The sequence below is a fragment of the Nothoprocta perdicaria genome, unplaced genomic scaffold, assembly GCF_003342845.1.
Source record: "Nothoprocta perdicaria isolate Ctin4 unplaced genomic scaffold, notPer1 scaffold_108, whole genome shotgun sequence".
In the NCBI taxonomy this organism is placed as follows: Eukaryota; Metazoa; Chordata; class Aves; order Tinamiformes; family Tinamidae; genus Nothoprocta; species Nothoprocta perdicaria.
The window spans coordinates 776,771-798,351 of record NW_020454183.1 but is presented as its reverse complement, the minus strand read 5'-3'; the positions used below and the strand labels follow the sequence as shown (position 1 = coordinate 798,351).

Sequence of the window (21,581 nt, the reverse complement as noted above, 5' to 3'; positions counted from 1 at the left end):
TTCCCACAATACCTCTTTTCCTTAAGCTTAGACTCAAACTTGCCTGTACTACAAGAGGATGGGCAAGGAAGGTGCAGAACAGGCAGAGCAGAGGAGCAGACTTGCTCACAGCCACTGTTAACTCGAGAGATGAGGCTGATACAACAGGAATAGAAAGCAGAAATGGATGACAACTTCAATAACAGGCGAAGTCCACTTGGGGCACGTTAATCTCCTGTAAATCCAAACATCACGGAAAGGGTTTGGATCATCACAGTCCCCAAAGGGCAATGAGCTGGAATGTGTTTTTGTTTGGACCCGTTCCCTGAGATCTTGCCCTAAAAAGCAGGCTCAAGAAGATGTTGCTCAATACGGAAAAGACCAGAGAACCTTTTAAACCAGTAATGTCCTGTGCTGGAGTAAGGCTCTAAAGAGACAGATGTGCAATAGACTGTCATAGAGAAAAACAGAGAAAATAAGAACCATCTATATCTGCAGCAAACTTCAATTCAGACCAAGTCTGTAACTTTTTTTTTTTTTTTAATTTTTTTTTATTACTTTCTGCACGGATCTGTGCCCTTCCTGTTATTTGTGGCTGTAGGGCTGTTTCAGCACCCTGGGAGATGCAACAGCTACTCCTGTGAGTTCAACAGCTACTATTAGGTGGTAGGCGAATGCTCAGCAGAAAGCCTGCTCCGAGGTACTGCCTCCCTGGAATAGCTAGTTTGTGGAAATGAGCTATTCCTGAAGCAGATGATACTTCTGTTTATCACATTATGTTGCAGACAACTTTATATCATGCAGCTGCTCTGTGCATATGTTCCTACTACAGTTTTAAGGGGGATACTGCAATCACTATGCAGCGGGAACTTCTGCTATAATAAAAACATGTGTGGGATGATGCTGGAGAAATTCCCTCCCCCGCAGTTTTTACACTGTAGATGATGCTGTTCTACACGCTTAGTCCACCCTCCCCTTTAAATCCCTTCTCCATATCTAAAAATACTTCCCTTCTGAAATAGGAAACATGCTTGGTTACAGAGAAGAGAGTTTGCAAGAGCTGTAGGAAAGGGGCAGTTCTTCAGGAGAAGGAGCTGCAAGGGAGTTTTAAATGCTGTGCTTAAGAGGTTATTGAACCTGCACACAGACAGGTTTAGGTTTTGTGGCAGATTTCAATGAAGTCCCGTTTTAGTGTGCTGCCTTGTCGGGTCTCATGAGACTGCTTTTCCCAGCCAGGTTTCCAGCACCTTTAGATAATTAACCCAATTAGTACCAAAATCAAAACTGACACCGAAGGAAAGCATCAGTAACCCTGGCATAGCTGAAGCATCCTGTGAGGAAGCGACTTGCCCAGAATCACTGCAGCTCAGTAGAAAAGCCAGAAAACAGAAATTCTTTCAGTTCCTGGGCAGTCCTACACTCCAGATTATGTTGGCTGCTCCTTGGCAGCTGGACACACACCCTGGATCCACGTACAGCTACTGAACAGGACTAGAAGCAGCAAACAGCACTGCTGGCTTCCACGTCTCCCACCCGAAAGGGTGCCAGTGCTCCCAATGCCAAGCTGGGAGCCTCGTGTGGCCTAGACCTACTGACCAAAATGTGGTGGCATCTCCCAGGGTGCACAGGAAGAGCCAGTGCTGAGCTTGTAGGATAATGTGCATTGATCTCAGCATTGCTGGTGTTTCAGTTCAGAGCCCTGCGTGCTTAGGAAGGGAGGAGGAGCCAGCAGAGCAGTCAGAGAAATATCTATACAGTGGGGAGGGAGAGTCTGTGCTCCAGGCAACTGGCGGGCGGAGGGCCAAGTCTGCTGGCCTTAATCCTATTAGGCTCTCGGTGAAAACGATGGCACCAGCCAGAGCTGAGGTATGACCTGTAAAAGGAGCAAAACACGGTCTCAGCTGCCAAGGTTTTTGGGAGGAGAGCGGGGTTGGTGAGTGCAGACGGAGACAGTCTGTTCTCTGCAGAAGGGTCTGGGGAAGCAGGAGCAATTCAAGGCCTTGTGGAAAAAAAAAATAATAAAATAAATAAATAAATAAATAAATAAATAAATAAGAGGCTTTTAAGGAGATTACATCATAGCTAGCTCCTGTGCTAGCGCTCCGCGCGGGCATTTATCTTTACAATGGATGCTCGCGTCAGCTGCTGCCCTCTGATCTTGCTGGGTCACATGTTTCCTAACCAGCAGTCTCCCAGTGAGGCACTGTTTAGCCATTTGATCCCCCCTCAGCAAAAGGGCAGAACTGTCTTTATCCTGATTCAATCACACGCTATCGCTCTCTGTCCCTAGCAAATTAGAACTGAAGCCCTCGGCTTGCGAGCCAGCCTCCTCCTCGCAAGGCTGCAGCCGCTCTGGGAAGGCTCCTGAGCACCGTTGCACTTCCCCACTCTGTCCCCCTGGGTCAGTGCTGAGCTGAGCTCAAAGGGGGCAAAGCCCCTGCTCTGCCAGCCCTGCCATGCTGTGCGATCAGATGCTCGGCAAGTGCTGCTGTGCTTGGTGGCCTGCTTTCAAACCTGAGAAAAACAGCGGCTTCCTAGGAGGCAATCAGATTAGTGGGTGTCTAGTGCCTCTAAAAAACAGGTCGCAAGTGCCTGCAATGTTGCTTTTAAATTAGTATTCAGGAATTTATTTTAAAAGGTGACCTCTTTTTCAGAGGTTCTGAGCACTCAGAAAGTCAAAATGCTTTAACTTGGGTGCTTGGATACAGATATAGAAGCTTAACTTTAATCTTCTGAGTTTCATGATACAGGATTTAACACCTCTTTACTTAGACACTGTGGGTAAAGGACAGAATTTCCCCTAAGAGCAGTGGGTTCCAGGCTCAGTCCTCCCCCTTGCTCCTTCAGTCATTTGGAAAAGATTTTCATCTTCCTCCAGACTGAAGACTATAGTCGCAGTTTTCAAATAGTTGCAAGGGTTAGGGATAAAAAGTGTTATTCCACTGTTGTTATTGCTCACTCACTTTGTAACAGGGTAAAGAATTCTCATCTTATTACATTTCTACCACAGCTAGCTGTGTTTCCGTGAGTTTCCCCATCAACTACCTATTGAAGCAAGCACAACGGCTCGCAACAGTCTGAGGCAGAACAACAATAACTCAGCAGTGACCTGAGGACAGTAATTCTCAGTTCTTTTGAACAGTAGCACCACTGAGAGACAGGCATGTGCTGGCACGTACCATGCACTTCACTGCACAAACACACAGCCCGGCACGCCGGAGCACTCGGAGCGCAGGCCATTCTCCAGAACGGAAAATCAGTGCACAGGGTTATCCAAGCACCCCGGCACACTGGGCACCCTGGCACAGAGCTGGGGTAGGAGAAAGACTCCTGGAAACTCCAAACCTTCATGCTGGGTCTGCCTTTGCCATTTTGGCCCTTTTCTGCCTGCAAAGGTATGAGCATATTGCCGCATTAGGATTCAGCAAATACACACATGTGTATAACCATGCATGTACAGCTCTCCTGGTCTGTTTTTGCTAGCATAGATTTTCTCAACACTATATAAAAATAAGATGCACAGGAGGGAATACCCTCCCAGTACTTTTTTTTGTATAAATGTGTACTTGTCATAGGTGGCAGGCTGGCAGCCCTGCAGCCTGAGCAGGTACTGTGGACTTTCCTCAGGTTGCTGCTAATGTTCCCAGTCCACCTGAGAGGAGACGGCTTTTGCGAGCCTACCTGCTCAGCTCCCTGCAGGTAGAGTACCAGCTTCCATGCTGTGTCTTTTAACAGGGCTGAGAGAACAGAGCCATCAATTTTGTGGTTCTGTGGCGCAAATCACAAATCTGTGATTCTGTGAATTTTCATGTTTTCTGTGCAGGCTCCCTTCCCGCTGGGACTCGCAGCCACTGAGCTCAGTACGTGCAGGAGCAATCTCAGCACGTGCAGTGACTTTTTAGGAGGAGGCTCCCTGAAGCAAATTGAATGTATGGGTTCTCAACACAACAGCAAGGACCTCACTGGAGAGAGGAGGTGAACTTTCCTACAGAGCTTTGCTCTTCCACCACACATCCAAGATCACCCCCAGATCCTCCACCATAAGGTTTGTACAAAGGCAAAAGAGTCATCTGTATTTTTTTGCCTCCCCCAATGAGTTAATCTTCTTGCCAACTCCTCAGGGAGGTGCTCCTAACAGTCTATATCTCTTTACCTGCCTCCCAACAGGTCATGTATTGCCTTCTCCTCCTCTTCCTTGCTGTCCACCCACCCAGGCACCCTGCTCTGCGGTGCCCAGGGCAGTATGAAATAGCCAGTCCAATTACTGCTCACTTTTGAGTCTAATAATAATAATAATAACCCTTAGGACTTGCCATCCACTAGCCTCAAAGCTAAACTGTACAGAGGTGGACAATTATATTTCATACACGATCACACTGATCACTGAGGGGTTGGTGGCAGGGAGAGAAGTAGCACTTGGAGCATTCCTGTCACCATCCCTTGCAGAGAGGGCAAGAGATCTTCTCTGCAGGAGCCACAGTGCATCACAGGGAAGTCTTCTGAAAGCTTGTTTGCCTCTCGGCTCTTGCAGTTAATAGTCCTTCAAAGGAGGGATGAGAGAGACTCAAATTCAGACAGCTGGAAGGCGATTTTGGAAGTCTGAGCTGCTGCTCTGATGACCAGCCTTTTGCCAGTGAATGATTAATGAGATACCTCAGAGCTGGCAGATTTAACTCCACAGGAAGATGACAGATCTGAAGAAGTTCTTCAAGCTGAGCAATATGCACGAGTGGTTCCCCAGAACTGACCACCAGCGCTATGAAATGTGAATAAAATTCAGCGCTACTTTTACACTTAAGAGATTACTTCTTAGATACTTAGCAGGCTTTTAAAGAGCTTGGAAACCTACAGATAATAAGAAAGATTAGACAAGCCCTGAGGCTTGGAGATGAAACTTTCTCAAAATTAGTGCTTTCAGGGAACGCAGACGTAAAACCAGATGCAGCCAAATGAGACTGACTTGCCTAGCACACACTGGGAATGCTTGGAAATACTAGGAATATTTTCCTAATGTGTTTGTAGTAGCAGGCACAAGGCACTGGTTCGTGTCCATGTCTGGAAAAAGTATGTGTTGGGCATTCAGACACTATGTGGAGAGTGTGGATATAATTAATTTTATATATATATACACACATATATATATAAGATTCATGACCTCAGATGAATTTAAAGAATAGTCAAGAACTAACAATCGGTACCTGAGTCTAAGTTGACTATGCAGCAGATACTTCTGTTAGTGTATAACATCTATATAAACATAATTCTTCTCTTTGATATTAGCTTATTCTTTGCATCACTTCAGTGGCTCAGTTATTGCTAAAAGTAAGGGCTATATCTATCGTTTCAATAATGTCCCCAAGAAGACCATTTAATAACCCCCATGTTTAGTGAACTTGAGTTCCTTTTCCAAATTGTATTCAGATTCCACTTAAAGTCATTTTTGTACACTTTATTTAAGAGAAATATAACTAAAATTGATGACCTGCCTAGAACAAAATGGAACCGAAATGTAAAATTATTTCCAAATCAGGGGTAAATTTAATCCTAGTAAAATAAAATTCCATTTATCAACTGATAGATTCTCATGCAGTGCCAATTAAAGACAGAATATTTGCATCATGTTAGCAGAACCATTTATTTCACCGTGCCAAATGCCTATCTGAAAGCTCATTCTCCACTTAAGAGTACATCTGTAACTCCCTGAAAGCTAAAAGACAATGCAGAGCCTACCTCACAGCAGCAAAGGCAAGCAAACCTGCCTGCTGTGGCTATCTGCATCTTCCTTAGGCTTTATGCATAAGCCTGAACCTGCAAGAATACGGAGACTTTTGCAGAGATGCTGCTCATCCTCATGCCCAGCCTGCACTACTCAACCACCAGAGATCAGTCCCAAAACAGCAGACAAAGCACCTGTGGCTTGATGGGTCAAACTAAGAGTTAAAGCAAAGCTTCCCTTTGCACCACTGATAGTCATGGAATAACATTATACATTACTTCCAAATGGAAAGGAAAATGTCCAGTGATGATTCAATAGTATTTGCTTCACTAGCTTCCTGGTAAAAATCTAGTTTAATTGCAGCATTTGCCGAAGAACAGATTATGTGTAAAATATTTCCAACCAACGAACTGACAAAATATCATATCCATTTAAAAGACAATCTCAAAAAATATAAAGCAATTCACTTTAATAACAATCTGGTATTCATGATTTGCTAATGTATATGTATATACAGAGAGAGATATAATGTGATATAATTTACTAATGGAAATATTGAATTCACTCTAATGATTTTTTTTCCAGCAGCATCAGTTGTTAAGATATGTTAGTATTATATTAATGGATACAATGTATTGACTTTAGAATAACATCCAAAGTGTCCAAATTGCTGCTTTACTGGTCTGCTACTTACAGATTTAAAAATTACCCATAAGTTGCAGTTATGCAGGTACCTTTTTGCTTTGTTTATAACTAAAAAGATACACAAAACCAGTACAAGAATACACACTGACTGCTATGGGCTCTTTTACCAATGCAGCTCCGTAGTTTTCACTGCTAGGATAACCTGTGCCAATTAAGAGTCTCCAACTTGTCAAGATGAGGCAAAACTCATTTCTGCCATGGGCCGGGCAACCTAAGAATTACTTGTAAATCAGCAGCCTGTGACTCATCAGGAACTTCAGTGAAGATTGGTATCTTCTTAATCAGTGAAACGGTAGCCCTGTACCAATGGACTGCCATCCATGCAGGGAGTTAATGGCTCGGCTCTTCCAAGTCTCTTTGCTAAAAAAAAGGATCACGCTACTGGAGTATACATTTCAAAGCCGAAAGGACGGTTCCACTGCAGAATCAGTTTAATAACTAATGCTTCTTGCTTCAAAATTAGACAATACTCTTAATCTATAGATAACAGAACTCCCATTGCAATGCAAAATCTGGCCTGAGGCTCTTACTTTTAAATGCTTGAAAAAGTATCAACGGGTGCATTTTCAAGGGACTGGATTTTTCCATATTATGGATTTATTACTGCATGAAAAATTCAGAACAAATCTGCAGGGTCCCAGATAGGAGGAAGATTCATCACTTGCCTAAATAGAAATTAGTTTTGACAAAGTTTTTCAGATTTTACAGTAACTCCGAACACGGAAAGCAATGAGGGCTAGGATTGACAGTCTGCTCTGTCTCACCAGGGTTTTACAATCACAAACAGTTTACAGCAGGATGATTTTAGGAGATGTTATACACATGATTCATAGCAATATCATGGCATGAAAGTATTAGAAAGAACCCTCTCCAGTCTTACTTGCTTTCTCTTCACTAATCCAATCCCTAAGCTTACTGTAACATCCACAATTTCCAACGTACTTCCAAGTTCCTATTTGTTTGCTACTTAAGAAATCTCACTCTAAGTATTTATTCTCATTTTGACTGGAAGGAAAGGACTTGCAATTTTGATTGCTACACCAGAAGTAGCTATATTATGTTTAAAAAATGTCAGGATTTTGAAGGATTTATCTCTTTAATGATGAAAATGGAGATGTTTGCAGTTTTGGGCAGGAAATCTTGTCATTGCATCTGAGACTGAAGGGTGTGGGTTTTGCCTGAATTCCATGCGGGATGCTTAATGATCTGGTTCACTGTGCTGAAGGAGACAACAGTGCCTGTGATGTGAAAATGACAGGATAGTGACCCAGACTAGCATCTGCATGTGCCATCTCCCGTGTCTCCAAGTTCTTGGGATGAATTTCAATCAAGATTCGAAAGCCTTGATTTCTCCTTCCAGTTCTTGGAGCCACAAACCTCCAGTAAAATTAAAGTGTGTATGGGAGAAATCCAGAAGTTAATTTTGCTTTTGCTTTGTAATTTATAAACAATACTCTCACATAAGACTGTAATTCACAGTACAACAGCTGTGTTACCAAGACTGAAAGAGTTTCCCAATTTCAGCATTCTGTTTGCATTTAAAAATCACTGTCTAGACCAGACTTGTGCTAAAACAATATTGTCTCACATTAACTGTCATTACCATAAATTTCTTGACGTGGGAGTTTGTGTGCTCCCCCTCCCCTTCTGGTGCTACTGTAGTTCTCCTCCATTGCCACTCAGTTTTAGTAGGAACTATGTTATATGAAGCATGAAGAAAATGTCTTCTCCCATTATAAAACAGAAACAGCCCTCATACACTTGTTTCCGATTCCTCTGGGTATCAGTGCTTTAGAGAAGTCCATCCAAGATCATGTCTGCCCAAGTATCTCAAAACTACTTAAAATGGTTGTTGCCTAATGAGGGTCAATGAGGGCTGCTGTTTCCAGCAGAGCACTTAAGAGCACAGTCACATTTTTACCGGATATTCAAATAGACGTAAATCATTCGCGAGAAGTGGTTTCCTCAAAGGGAAACTTCAAAGTCAAAACTGTCTAGGAAACATGGCCCATACAACAGGAGCTGCACCAGGCTGTCCTCAACAAATTCTTTGGCTCTCCACACTTGAAGACATATGGTAGCCTCCAAGAGTGTTTCAACTCACGTTTGCAAACACAGCCTCCTTTCAACTGCTGGAGGACAGTCATAGGCTTCTGCAAAGGCCAAAGGTTGCACAGCATCATCTGTACTTGTGTAGTACATGAAACGATGCAGCGAGTGCTGGGCTTGCCAGAGCTCCCCTGGATGGTCCTTTGTAGACAGAGTTCAGCAAGAGCTCCAGCTCTCTACTGGAGCTGCAAGGGTCACTCATTCTGCCATCAGGATTTAGGTGACAGGCAAGCCTAAGAAAAACCCTGTTCTTATTCTTTTATGCCCCAGTACCTAGAAATTTTTATTTCTATGACAAACTCCCACAGCAAAAGTCTATACTGTTAGCAAGCCAAATTTGCAAATTTTAGTTTTGTAAAACCTCAGATTTTAAGAAGTTACACTGCTACTGTACTCAGACTTCTGCCTGCATACAGACATTGTGACCATCTGTCCTGATAGATCTGAATGTCCCCATGCTTCCTACAGACACTGAAGGAGACCTACTCGCTTTCTCAAATTAAGCTATATATTTCTGCTGAGAAAGTTGCCAAAAAGGTTGCTCCCTTCCAGGAGTTGTTCGTTTTTGCTTTGGCATTTTCACTAGCTCAAATCATTAGTTAATTAGATGCATTGTCTACATAGATAAAGTAACGGATTTGACCTTGAAAAACAAAATAGTACAATTACAGCCTGGAGATTAGAGTCCTCTGCAGTGACATCATTTGTTTTGGCTTAGTACTTACTTGATTTTATTGTTATCTCAACTGAGAGCTCTGGGCAAACTTTGCTTGGGTTTTGAGCAGGAGCTGTAAAGAGCTACCTATATATACAATGTGCAAGGATTCCAATTTTCTAAGGTAGGTTCACATATCCAGACTCAGTTGTACAATATTAAAAGCTTAAAATGACATAAACACACAAGATAAATTCAAGCTGAGATAATTACTTTTTAAAAAAGCTTCTCCCTCTAAATTTCAGTGGACCAGTGTTTGACTGGATACTGCCATCACCCAAACAGAGGTGATGATATGGATTCCTCGCTCTTTGCAGGAGTTGGGTAGAGCAGAGATGGGAAATGCTGCCAACATGCAAGTGAAGAGCTCCTATGAAAGTCTTTTCCCTGCCTTGTGCCTTCATACGAAAGTCAGTTATGAATGTTTTTCTCTTCAAACTTCTCAGACTTCACATAGGTTAAAACTTACACTGACTGCACTATTTCTATTTTACTTTTAATTATTTTACTTGGGACTTCGACATTAATCCTTTCCAATTTTAAAAACCTGACTTCTACTTCCAGAGCCTCAAATGAAGTCCAGTCTTCTTTGCAATGCCTGTGGAGAATTCTGTGAGCTTACAAAGTATTTAAGTGTTGACAACAGCAGTATTTTAGATTTTGAAGGGTCAACATCCTCTGAACTAGCTTAATCTCATGGGCCTGTGAAGCAGCACTAGAAATGCTGCCTAAACATGTTCTCCATTCACCTTGCTTTAGTCTTGGGCCTAATCCAAATACAAAATATATGGAGGGAAAGAGAAACAGTTAATTAAAAGTCAGATTCTGAGCATCTCTCTTTGAGGGCATTACAACCATAACTAGGGAATATGTTGAATGGCATTGAAAGTTTATACCTTGTTTGCTGCCAGCATATAAACTTAGTTGACCCCTCAGAGCCTTATGAGCTTTTCCATCACTACATCAACCAAATCATCCAGGGGCTTTTTAGGTATGGATTAAACAGCAGGCTGCCGCTTGTGCAAAGAGAGTTACAGGAGAAACATCAATGTTCTCTGACCATCTGGAGGAACTGGCTCAGGCAGCACGTCTCCTGATGGTCCCAACCAGCTTGTCACACAGCCACCAACACCCTATTTACTTCTTTTACCACTTGGAGCCCCTATCCTTGCAGGCCTTTAGCAGACCTGTACTGAACGAGACATTATTATCCTGGGAATATATTATACTGAACCTGGAATTAAGGCATTATAAACATGGGGAAAAGGGGGCCTAGGATCACGTCTGAGAAGAACAGAAACAGTCAAGTTTGGACGGCAGAAGGATTCCCTGAATTTACCAGCCTATAATTTTGTTACATATATTTGACAATGTATGAGTCAAATAATCTAATTTCATTTGCCATATTCATGCTTATGACTGAAATATCTGCTGGTGTTTCCTCTCACCTTTCATTTATTTGAACTGACTGCTGATTTCTGTGTGATACTATTCTTTTCTCGATGGAGGGAATTAGCTCATCATCCATCAGTGTAAACACTACATTTACCAGATATTGTAGTTTAGTTCTGGAATTCTATATATTTAACAGATTTTGTATAAATCTATCTGAAATAGAGGTGAAGATTTGTCACTGGATCTACCTGTTGATTTTGAAAGATCTGAAGAGATATCAAATGTAATGTATTTGTTCATGAAAGCCCTCGCAGTCCCCCTTAAGGGCAATAAAGGCTTTTTGGAGATTGATTCTGCTGCTCATGTAGTTATTTACTGCCATTCCATACATCCTGGTGGGACTGGCAATACACTGGGTGGGTTTGGGGACACTAAGAGCTTTTCCAAAGCAGCGACTGAAGACCAGACAGGACGTGTCAAAGGGCACTAGATGGCTTCATTTAGCAGATAATTGGGCTGTCAGGGTCTGTAGTAATTTGATGGACTGAAATTTTATACCTTCTGTCTCTCACTATTAGGCACAAGCCACAATAGAGTTTTAAGGAGGTAGAGATGATCTAACCCACCAGCAGCTCTTAATTTGAATGGAAAAAGAGCTTTAAAGGATGGTGCTTAACAGGCTGCAGCCTTTTGGTGGCTGACAAAGATCTCTGAGAGCATCTTTTCAGATGCCAGCATCTTTTCAAAGTATCACATGGTGCAGACACTGTGTCTTGTAAAAGCAAAAAGAAAACCTTGCAGATATCTGTGCTTCTTCTTTCCCTCTCTTAACTTTAATCACTTAAAAAACACAAATTGCAAGTCTAGCATCAAGCACTTAGTCATAGAAGGTCCTGTCCCTTTACTGTTGCCTCCCCCAAAGCACTGGTTAAAAGCAAAGTCCATAACATCAATATTTAACAAGAAGGCTTGTTCATTCTCACAAGGAAAGGGATTGCTCTACACATGGGTTAAATCACAGTGCCTAGACAGCTGATAATGAAAGTGTCTTTCAAGATGAAGCACTTGATTGCTACTTTAAAGCTTGCTAGTGTAAGGAATGTGTAATCTCTTTTTTTTTATTGCATTTAAAATGAAATAGCTTGTTTAAATATTAGTCATCTGGATTTATACAGCTCATTTTTAGAACTGGGTTAGGCACCTGGCAATCCAGCCTGAGTAAGCATCATGCTACCCCTGTCGTGGGCCCTAGACACACCATTTGATTTCCCTTTCCTCCTTTGCAATGTGTGGCAGACTTTTTCCGGGGTAATTTCCTTCCCACTTCACCGCAGACACGTCAGTGCCACAGTCGCTGTTCTCCTCCCTGTGCAGTTCAGCAGCAGGGCTTGTCCTGGTGCTAACCCTGCTCGGCCCCTTCTCCTGCGAGCAAGAGCAGTTCCCTCACGGACCAGAGAGCAGCCCAGGTGCAAGGAAAGGGTTGCAATGTATTTTGTTTTCTGAATATTAGAGGAAGACCAAGGGAATTTTCAATATTATTGCCCATAATATTTTCCTCAGTGTTGAAAGAAACATTTCTGCTACAGCGTGGCACAAATACCAAACACACCCCTGGCAGAAGACACGCTGCAAAATTCTGCCTGTCCTCTGCTGGTCTCAAAATCCTGCAGAAAGCATCCTCATGTCTGCTGCACATCTGGGGATGGAGCTGACAAACAGCCAAATGATGCTACCTAATGATTTCATTTCTCCTGGGGGAACTGCAGAGAAGGATAATAGATATACTTTGCAACAGTGTCCCAGGGGAGTTTATCTAAGCAAGGAGAAGAATTAATAGGCTGCCTTTTAGGGAAAGGCAAATGTGCAGAAATATGAAAGTGGTAAGGAGATTTCCTATGAAACAGGGTACTAGGGAACTAAAAGTATCTGAGCAGAGTCCAGCCGTGCTCCAGGCAGTTCATGTGCTACAGCAGGGCCAATTGTGCTGTCAATGGGCTCTGCCCATGCATCCACTGCCACAGCCATGCGAGGCAACAGCCTTTGGCTTGGAGTAGGACAGACGCCAGCACCAGACTGGAGCAGCTTTGACTTTCTGTAGCTGTATCTTGAAGTCCTCAAAGGGCAGAGTCCCCACAGCCTCTCCAGGCAGCCTTGACTATGATGCCCTCCCCTTTCCAGGGCAGTTCATCTCTAGAGCAAGTCAATGCACACCCACAGCAAGAAGGGAGCATGCAGAGGTAGCCAACAGAAAGGTAAGCTCAGGTTGCGCTTCAACGAGTGCTTGATGTGGGGGTGCATAGTTGAAAATCAGGGGGAACTGGGCAATCTGAACATGGCTAGGAGCATTCTTCCTTAGCTGGTACCTCCATTAGTAAGAAAACCGCTTGCTTGTCATTGACTTCTAAATTTTGTTACAGTTTTAAGCAAATTAGAACAGTGAATCTGACCAACTACTATTGTAAATCAGCATAGCTTCAGTGCCTTGAAGAGAGCCCAAACTGTAGGTTTGCCAAGGCAAAGTGTTTGACTTTTTGCTTACTTATAAATTGATTCGTCTTGGACCACATGGACATCCAGGGTGCAGACCCCACTAAGCAGGAGGTCGTGTAAATCAAGGGGAAACATAGCAGCATCTGTGTTGGTGAACAGGAGTGGAAAGAAAGAATTTCCTAGGGCTAGGACGTTACTGAGTCGTTGAAAGTCAAGGAATCATATATAATGTAATGAAAGGAGGGAAAATCTCTGGCTTTCCTCCAACAGCCAGGCATTATTCATTGATCACAAAACAGATTTCCATCTCTTCTGAGAACAGTTCTTCCATTTGCTAAGTGGAAAATGACAAACGAGCTAACTGTCCCACATTCTTTCTCCTTCCACCTGTCCAGGCACCTCCGTCACTTGGCCCTCCCTCGGCACACACCGCAGCCGTACCGGTGTCTACTTACTTGGGACCACCAGCAACCTCGGCGGCGGCGGCGGAGGCGGAGGCGGTGGTAGCAGCGGAGGTGGTCTACACTGGCAAATTTGCTGGCAGCTCTCTGTGGCTTTCTCTGCTACGGGATTGGAACATGACTTCTGGGTCTCGCCCTGAGTGACCTGCGAAGAAACAAGTCACAGTGTGAGCAGCAAAACCAGCTGATGTTCCATGAACGCGTTTCTTGGACTTGACCTCCTGAGCAGAACCTCTAACAGCTGATGCCAACTGAGCTCAGACCACAGCCTGTTCCTCAGCGAGGCCACTAAAATTGTCTCTGCCCTATGTAGTCTCTTTCTTTTCCTTCTACCTAACACAATACCTTCAAGACTTCTTGCTCTCTGTCAATTTTGGTTGAAATTGGCCAGCTGGTTTCAGAGTTATTATGTGGAAGAGAGAAGGCGGGTACTGGCAGACAATATGATTACGTAAACCTTCTTTCCTTAGGAAACCCATCTAGCAGCATGCATTATTCACAGGCTTGCTGCTGCAAGCCGAAGAGAGCTAATAACGATTACAAGACATTTGGGGTCAGGATTATGTTAATTTTCATTATAGCAGAATGCAAAGCCAGATGAGATCTCTCCTCTGTTTTGCCAGCCTGTCTTTGGTGTTCAGAGACCATGTTGGTGAGTGTTTCATTACACACTAGGGCAAGACCCACATTTTGCTCATCTGAGGATCATATAAAAAATTGCCAAAATGGAAATGCCAAACCTGTAACTTGTAGCCTCTCTGGAGTACTGTGTAGGCTAGCAATAAAGCTGAAGATGAGACATTGAAAAAGCTGAGAGTAGGTGTCACTGGGCAACAGGCAATCCATTAGCTGGTGATGACAAGTAGCATCTCTTAACAGCAAATTTTCCTTACTACCGATAATATTTATGATTAGGAATTTAAGGAATATTCAGTAACTGTAAAATTTCCAATCTTACATTATGATATAGAATTGTTAGCTTCAAAGGTTTCTAATCCAGCTCTTTCTGAATGAACTGAAAATCATGCAGAAAGTACAGGATACTATTTTAAGGATACAAAGCCTAAAAGATTAGGAAATGCATTATCTAACATGCATTTGAATTTAGAATTAGAGCACTGTGCAGGACAGACTCATGCCTGACTACATCTAAGGGCATTTAAGCAAGCATTCAGCTGTTATCTTCTACAGGGATAGGCTGATTTTTTTTTTTGGTTTTAGGAGTGTTAATGCCCTAATAGTTTCAGTCTAACACGTCTCTTTCTTCAATTAGCTCTTAATCCTAATAAGACAAGATGGTTGTTGCTAGAAGAATGTGCTTACAGCAGCCTTTCTGACCTTTTTAGATAGACCTCTTCCACCTCCTTCCATATGTCTAAGATTGCCCCTGGTCACCTTCTCCCCTTCCTCTCTTCTGCCCAGCCTCTTTCCACAGCATCTTTGGCCCTCTTCCCATACCAGCCCAAGGTAGACAAGGTCCATCTCCTTTTACCTTTTCCACCCCAACTTCCCAGCCTGCGTTACGGCCCTCAAGCTTCTTCATTCTGCACAATCCACAGCTTGGGATCAAGGTAGTGTGATGCCGCTTGGCTGGGGAAAGTTGCATGCATTCAACTCGTGTTTCTGGCCAGAGATACAGCTAATTAAAACAACATCACTGCATGGAAGACGTGTTTATGTGCATAGGTAGTCTCTAAATATAGAAAGATGCATTGCTCTGGCCCTGGGGAGATGGAGGTAGAGCTTTTTTGATTAATTATTACAGGGAGGGAAGAGAGGAGTGGAAAAGGCTCCGCGTAGCTGAGTTGGAAGGTCCCACACAGCACAAGTCAGAAGATTCTTTTCTTTAAAAAGCTTGTGAAAATCTATTACCAAATACAGAGAAACACAAATTCAGCAGAAGTGATTTCCAACTTTCTGCTTCACCATCAGTAACAGTAAAAGGATGGTTAAAGACCATCCAAAACAGCTTCCCTGAACCTGTACAGACTCTCTGAATGCTTTAATGAATCAAAGTGACTTGACTTCATAATCCTTCATGGTTGTTAATATGTAGCTGTCTACTTCACTTGGGGTATCTGCTGAGTCAGACCAGTGTGATAACATTCACGGTCCTTGTGGAAGAAGTAGGGCACTGTCTCTTCACTGGCCCTCTGGAAGCCATTACTAATGTCTAATTATGGTACTCCAGTTTTTGAATCCTGTGGATCACTACAATTGCTTGGGAGCCAGGGAAGTGGGAGAAAACAGAGACAGGGAAGAATAACATTGAACAGACTTGGAGCCAACTTCATCTGCAGTCCAGAAGCAGCTTTGTGTATATATGTCTGAACACAGTGCTGGTACGGAAAAGCTACATTGACTTATTGCTATAACTTAATATCAAGCAGGACCAAAAGGCTTGCTCTGTCTTTTTTTAGAACTATTGACTGCTTTTAAATCCCTGGAGGCTCTCCTACCTTAGGCTGGTAATAGAACATCCTCAGAAACTCGTGGATATTCCTCTCAATTACTTTACAGGCAAGATTAACCCTATACATACATAACTACTCTCTGCTTGTGCATTCTTAAATATTATTTCTAAAGGAAGTTGCTTTGCTTTGCCTCTCAGTATCAGTTTGACCTTTCATTCCTTATGTTAATTTTGAAGTAGTCATGAGAGAGATGACATTCAGTAGAGCAGGCTTTGTTACCTGTTTGTTTCCCTACTGTTGACTCTCAGTAAAATAACCATTTTATCCTAGAAGATAGTGTAAGTGATGCAGGTATTACCTGGCCAAGAGATTGTGTTAGACAGCTAGTTTAAAAGAACAGAAATATTGAAAATTAGCTGAAATCTGGCAGAAAAGGGGAAGACATGAATCGAGGTTGAGGACCTTGAGGAGGCAAGAAATAGTCAGGGACTGATGCAAGAAGGTTAACTAACAAGACAGTAGCGAGTAGGAAGATAAAACGAAGAAGAAGAGAACATTTGGCTCATTTCCAAGAAAAAAAAAAATCCCACTGTTGATGCCTATTAGTCTTCTGAAAGGAAGAAAGGCTATTATTTGTGCCTTCTAAAGGTAAGCAGAACAAATCACTGGAAAACATGCTTTAGGGAACAATTTTGCTCAGGCAAAGGATAATGAAATAAATTACTCTATGCTTCTTTTCTACTGTGTGCAGTTGAAGGTAAGCTGCCTGTACAGGCGATGGCAGGAGAGAAAAAGGCATGTTGACAGAACCCAACCTTGCACTGGACAACCCTGCTAATTAGAGTTCAATCTCAAACTTCACTGCTTGCTTGTTTTGCCAGACGTTGACGTGGCCCCAGAATGGTTTCAGCAGTAGTTTGCAGATAAGGATTAATCAAACACCCGATGGCTGCCCGCCGGTTCAAAGGCCCAAGATTGCCTCAGCAAGGTGTCCTCTCTGGAGATCTATGGAACAGGCCACGTTCTCTGGTTGTTAATTCTGCGCCACTCGGTCATTCTTCCAGCGCAATGAACATCTGCCTTCTTGGCTTATATTTTTGTCCTGTATTTTTGGTTGGCATGAGTCTCTCTTAACACATTTAACAGTTCGCCAGACGTGTTGCCTGGACTTAGAGGTGACATATTTCCTCCTAGCCTGAACTATGTAGAGAGCTGACATTATGGATTTGTGTATTTAATGTTAACATGTCTTGTAAAAAGGCCATTTTTCTTTTAAATATTCATGCAGATACAAAACCGATCTGCAGATCTCCAGGGAAAAGCAAACAAAAGTGAGACTGGTGATTTTCTTTTGTATTCCTTCAACTGAAGTTTATGTCTATGGCATATTTCTCTTTAATCCAAGACTTCCTGTAGAAAAAGTGGTCCTAGTCCTGCTTGGCATAGCATGGAAGGATAAACCTGCGTGTGGTCAGAGCTGTTTAGGATTTCAGTGCAGTCCCACAGTGTTGCGGCAGTCCAGGAACAAGCTATACAGTAAAGGACAGATCCAAGAACTGGGAAGAGAGGATTAATACAGTCCCCAGAGGGTGGCCCTCTTGTGACTTTCTGAGTCAGGTAAAAGGAGGAAAGCTTGCAAAGAAAAGTGCAATTGACTGAGAAAGCAGAGAGATCTCTAAAAGCCTGCTGATGTGGCAGGAGCTTTGCTTCTTGGAAGCAGTCTACACAGAGGAGATCGCAATGCTGCTGCTGAAATCCAGAACAGCTCTGCATAATTCACAGTAGAGTTAATCCGGATCCGTACTTATGAAATCAGAAAAAAAAAATGTGACCCCACTATTTACCATGATATCTGTTGTTTGTTTTTAATTATTTCAAAAGCCCCAGATAGGATCGTCTTTTCCTTCTTGTCATTGTGCTGGCTCCTACATTAATAAAAAGATTTTCTTTTTAATGAGATAAATGCTTCTTCTCTCATCAGTGTCTAACTGATTCTCTTAAGTGTTTCAAAGCAGGGTCTGAGGAGGGAACGAAGGGATGTGGATGGGAAAGCTGTTGCACGTGTAAGTCACATCATGGCAGAATGAGTGAAGAGGAGCTAAGGAAAGAAGAGCAGAGATGGGAGACTGATATGAGATGGGACACTACTGGATTAGCTGAGGAAAGTATTTTTTGGAAGACTTTGAAGGTAAGAGGGAAGATTATGACTCAATGTGGAAAAGAGGAGTCTAGGGAGGGATTTAAAGATAAGGGAAAATCCACTGCATGGGAAGGGAGGGCTGACATCTTGGTGAGGGTGCCCAGCACTGGCAATCACTGCCAGAAACCTGGGCATAAGTAGATGGACATCATTTCTACAGGACCTGCTCCTGCAGGGAACCGTGTGGACAGAAAGAAATGGGCTGCTTTCTACACTACTAGAGAAAAGACAGCAAGACTTCAGTATGGGCTCTCTAAAATATTCCTGGACTACAGAGATTCATTAGCTTCACCATGGTCACAGCTTCTGCAGTCACTCCACTAGTCCAGACCTATCCTTTCTATCTGTACATGCTGGGATCCTTGTATACATTCTGGGTTTGGAAGAGGCTGGCAGAAATCTTGAATATGAGGAGATTTATTGTTTGTTCTTACACAGAACAGTAGACAACAACACAATTATAGATGAAGAATGAGGTAAAAAACTCTTAAATTATTTCAAGGCTGGGCACCCTGGCTTTCATGTTTTCTAAAGCCTGTTTCAGTTCTTATAAGTGAACTTATTTTTGAAAGATCACTTTAGATCATCTGAGTGGTTTCCTGGAAATACGTTTATGCAAATTTTGTGTATGTGGGTTGTTGTTGTTGTTGTTTGGGTGGGGGGAGCTGCTTGATTGAAAGAGTAATTACAGGGAAGAGATTCAAAAAGTGTCTCTTTATACACTTGCATTTCCTTTAAAAATATATAGTTACAATTTTAACTCATGCCCAGCTCCCTTGGCTCCTTTGAGCAGGACAGGAGGAGGGTAGTGCTGGCAGGGATTTTTATGACAGAGGCATTGTCCTGAAGGAAGTTGTTTTTGCTGTATTTCTGATTATTTTAATCTACAAGAAGGATGAATCCTCATGAATCCTCTCTGTCATTCATGGCAAGAGACAAGATGCTAAAAAAAACATCTCTGTTTAATCTCTTGGGAGTCACTAACTTTGGAACAAGGAGTAAAAGACGTGGAGTCTCCACTATGTTTTCACCAAGCAAGAAACTGTAATTGTTCAGTTTTAAACAGCACTTGGCTGGCTCCATCTATCACTCCTCCGAAGACATATATTATAAATAAACTTGAAAATATCAAAGTGACGCATGTGAGTTCAGCTTTGCTGCTATTCTGGCTCTCTGAACTGGATGGGCACTTTCAGCACTGTGATTTCCCTCAGTCCATCTGCATAAGGGGTGTTGGTCACCCCACATTACAATCAAGGTCACACCACATAACAGCACTGACAAAAAGCTGATTCAGCCTTTTCGCCAGAAAACCCTCAGCTCGCAACCAGCACCCAAAACCCGTGGGCAAACATTACCAAAACCAGACTTTGGGAGCCTGGTGCAGCGCATCCCTTGCTCTGCACGTCTTGCCCCTTAAGGCAGCCCCACTTGCCACCCTGCGGCCGCGCAAGTGCCGCGCGCTGCGCCCGCGGAGCGGGGAGCCGGGCACGAGCTCTGCGCGCCCCGGGCTCGCGCCCAGGTGTTGATCCGCGCCCGCCCGGCCCGGGGCCGCCGCCGCGGGGCAGCCCCAGGGCCCTGGGCGCGGGGAGCCGCCTGCGGGCCCACGCGCTGGGGGGGGGCGTCGCGTGTCCGTGCACCGAGAGGCATCCCCGGCACCCCCCCCCCCCCGAGCAGCGCAGCCCCCCGCGCGGGCTGCGGGGTGTCCCTACCTGGATGGAGCCCCAGAGCGGGTGCAGGGCACAGTGCAGCAGCAGGGAGGGCCAGCAGCGGCGGAGCAGCGCCAGCAGCTCCCGCAGCAGCATCCCTCCTGGGCGGGCGGGCTCCGGGCGAGCCGGGGACGGGGCGCGGAGAGCCGGCAGCCGCGGCGGTGGCTCGCACCCATCCCCGGAGCGCCACTCTCCCAACTTTAATTCCGGAGGGGAGGGAGGGAAAAGAGGGAGGGAAAGAGGGAGGGAGGCAGGGAGATGGGCGGGTGGGGAGGGAAAAGGGTGGTCGGGAAACCCAGCGCCCAGCAAGCGCCCGCTCTGCTCCGCGGGAAGACGTGCAGCCACCCCCGGCCCTCCCCTCGCCTCGCCTCCCGCCCCGGCTCCGCTCCGCCGCGCAGGCCGGGATGCTCCGCGGCGCCCGCGGCCGCTGCGCCCGCTCCCTCCCTCCTCCTCCCTTCCCGGGCTGGGGGAAAAAGTTTGGAGGCGGCGGGCGAGCAGGGCCGGGCCGGCGGGGCCGGGGCGGCCGCGGGCGCTGCGCGGGTCGCGGCCGCCGCAGCGATTTCTCCAGCTCGCCGTGCGCTTGGCGCGCCGCTCCGCCGGGCTCGCCCCGCGCTGCCCGCTCCTCCCGGCGGCGGCTCCTCCGCGGGTTCCCCGCGCGGGGCAGCCCCGCACCGAGCGCCCGGGCACGGCGCCCCGCGGCCCTCCCGCAGCCCCACATCCCCGTCAGGCGCCTTCCCCCTCCTCCCTCTTGTGGTAGACGCGACTTGCGGGCTCCTCTGTTTCCGCAGCCCAATGTTGGGGCCTCCCTGGTGCCGGTACTCAGCAGTGCCCGCAGGGAAGGGGGTAAAGAAGCCTTCATGATAAAGGCACCACCTTCTTGCCTCTTTGCGAAGAGGAAACAGTGCAGAAAACCACAGATGAATATGCGCTGGCTTTCGGAGAAGCAGCTAATGAGCAAAACCACTGCTCTGTGAACGGGGCCTTTGCTGCAAGTGGGATTGGTTTCAAGCATGTGAAAACGCTCATGCAGATCCCTGGCTGGGTGCTGCTTTCAGCGCTGAAACAAATAGACTAGCAGCTTCAAACAAGATGTGGGGTCCAAGCTCTTTATTTCATACCCAAGGATAAATATGTGTGGGATACTGATTTTAGTCTGCATTGATATTTCTGGCACCCACTCAGCCAAGTTAAGCAAAACTGTTTCATAAAAATCTGCTCAATGAAGGAGGAATATGTGAATATGCAAGCCCTTCTTCCAAAAAGGGCTAAAATTCACCTTTTACATCATCATTACTTCCCTCCCACCCTCAATGTTGAGTTTAAATGTGTGTGAGGTCAAACAGACCTAGCAATATCTTACAGTTGTGAACAATATACTGAAATTTAACACAGTTTCACCTGAGCTGTACTTGGCCCGTTATGGCTCTGCATGTATTTGGGTGCAATACCAATATACATTTGCAATATAGAGAGAATACAGAGAGACATTATGACTTCGTGAGGAAAAGACAGTAATTGTACAGCAAAAATATTTTCTATAATGATGCTGAAAAAGATGAGGTCTTCTCTGTTAGTGTACTATGTGACGTTCAGTGCTTAATACATTGTACTTGTTCAATTACAGTTTTACTGATCTGGAGCCTCAAGAGACAGCAAAGCTTTTCAGGCTTTCTGGTGATTTCCTGAAG

At 44.6% G+C, this 21,581-nt stretch overlaps 1 protein-coding gene across 2 annotated transcripts in view; it reads right to left on the bottom strand.

The window, feature by feature from the left end:
- Positions 1-19,989, bottom strand: part of PRIMA1 (proline rich membrane anchor 1) — a 49,051-nt gene extending 29,062 nt beyond the window's left edge. For both annotated transcript variants that reach the window (XM_026046716.1, XM_026046726.1), the window contains exons 1-2: positions 19,897-19,989; positions 13,565-13,715 (exon numbers count right to left, since the gene is read on the bottom strand). In XM_026046716.1, the coding sequence (XP_025902501.1) occupies positions 13,565-13,715; positions 19,897-19,989 (244 nt within the window). The remainder of the gene's footprint in view (positions 1-13,564; positions 13,716-19,896) is intronic.
- Positions 19,990-21,581: the final 1,592 nt, after the last annotated feature.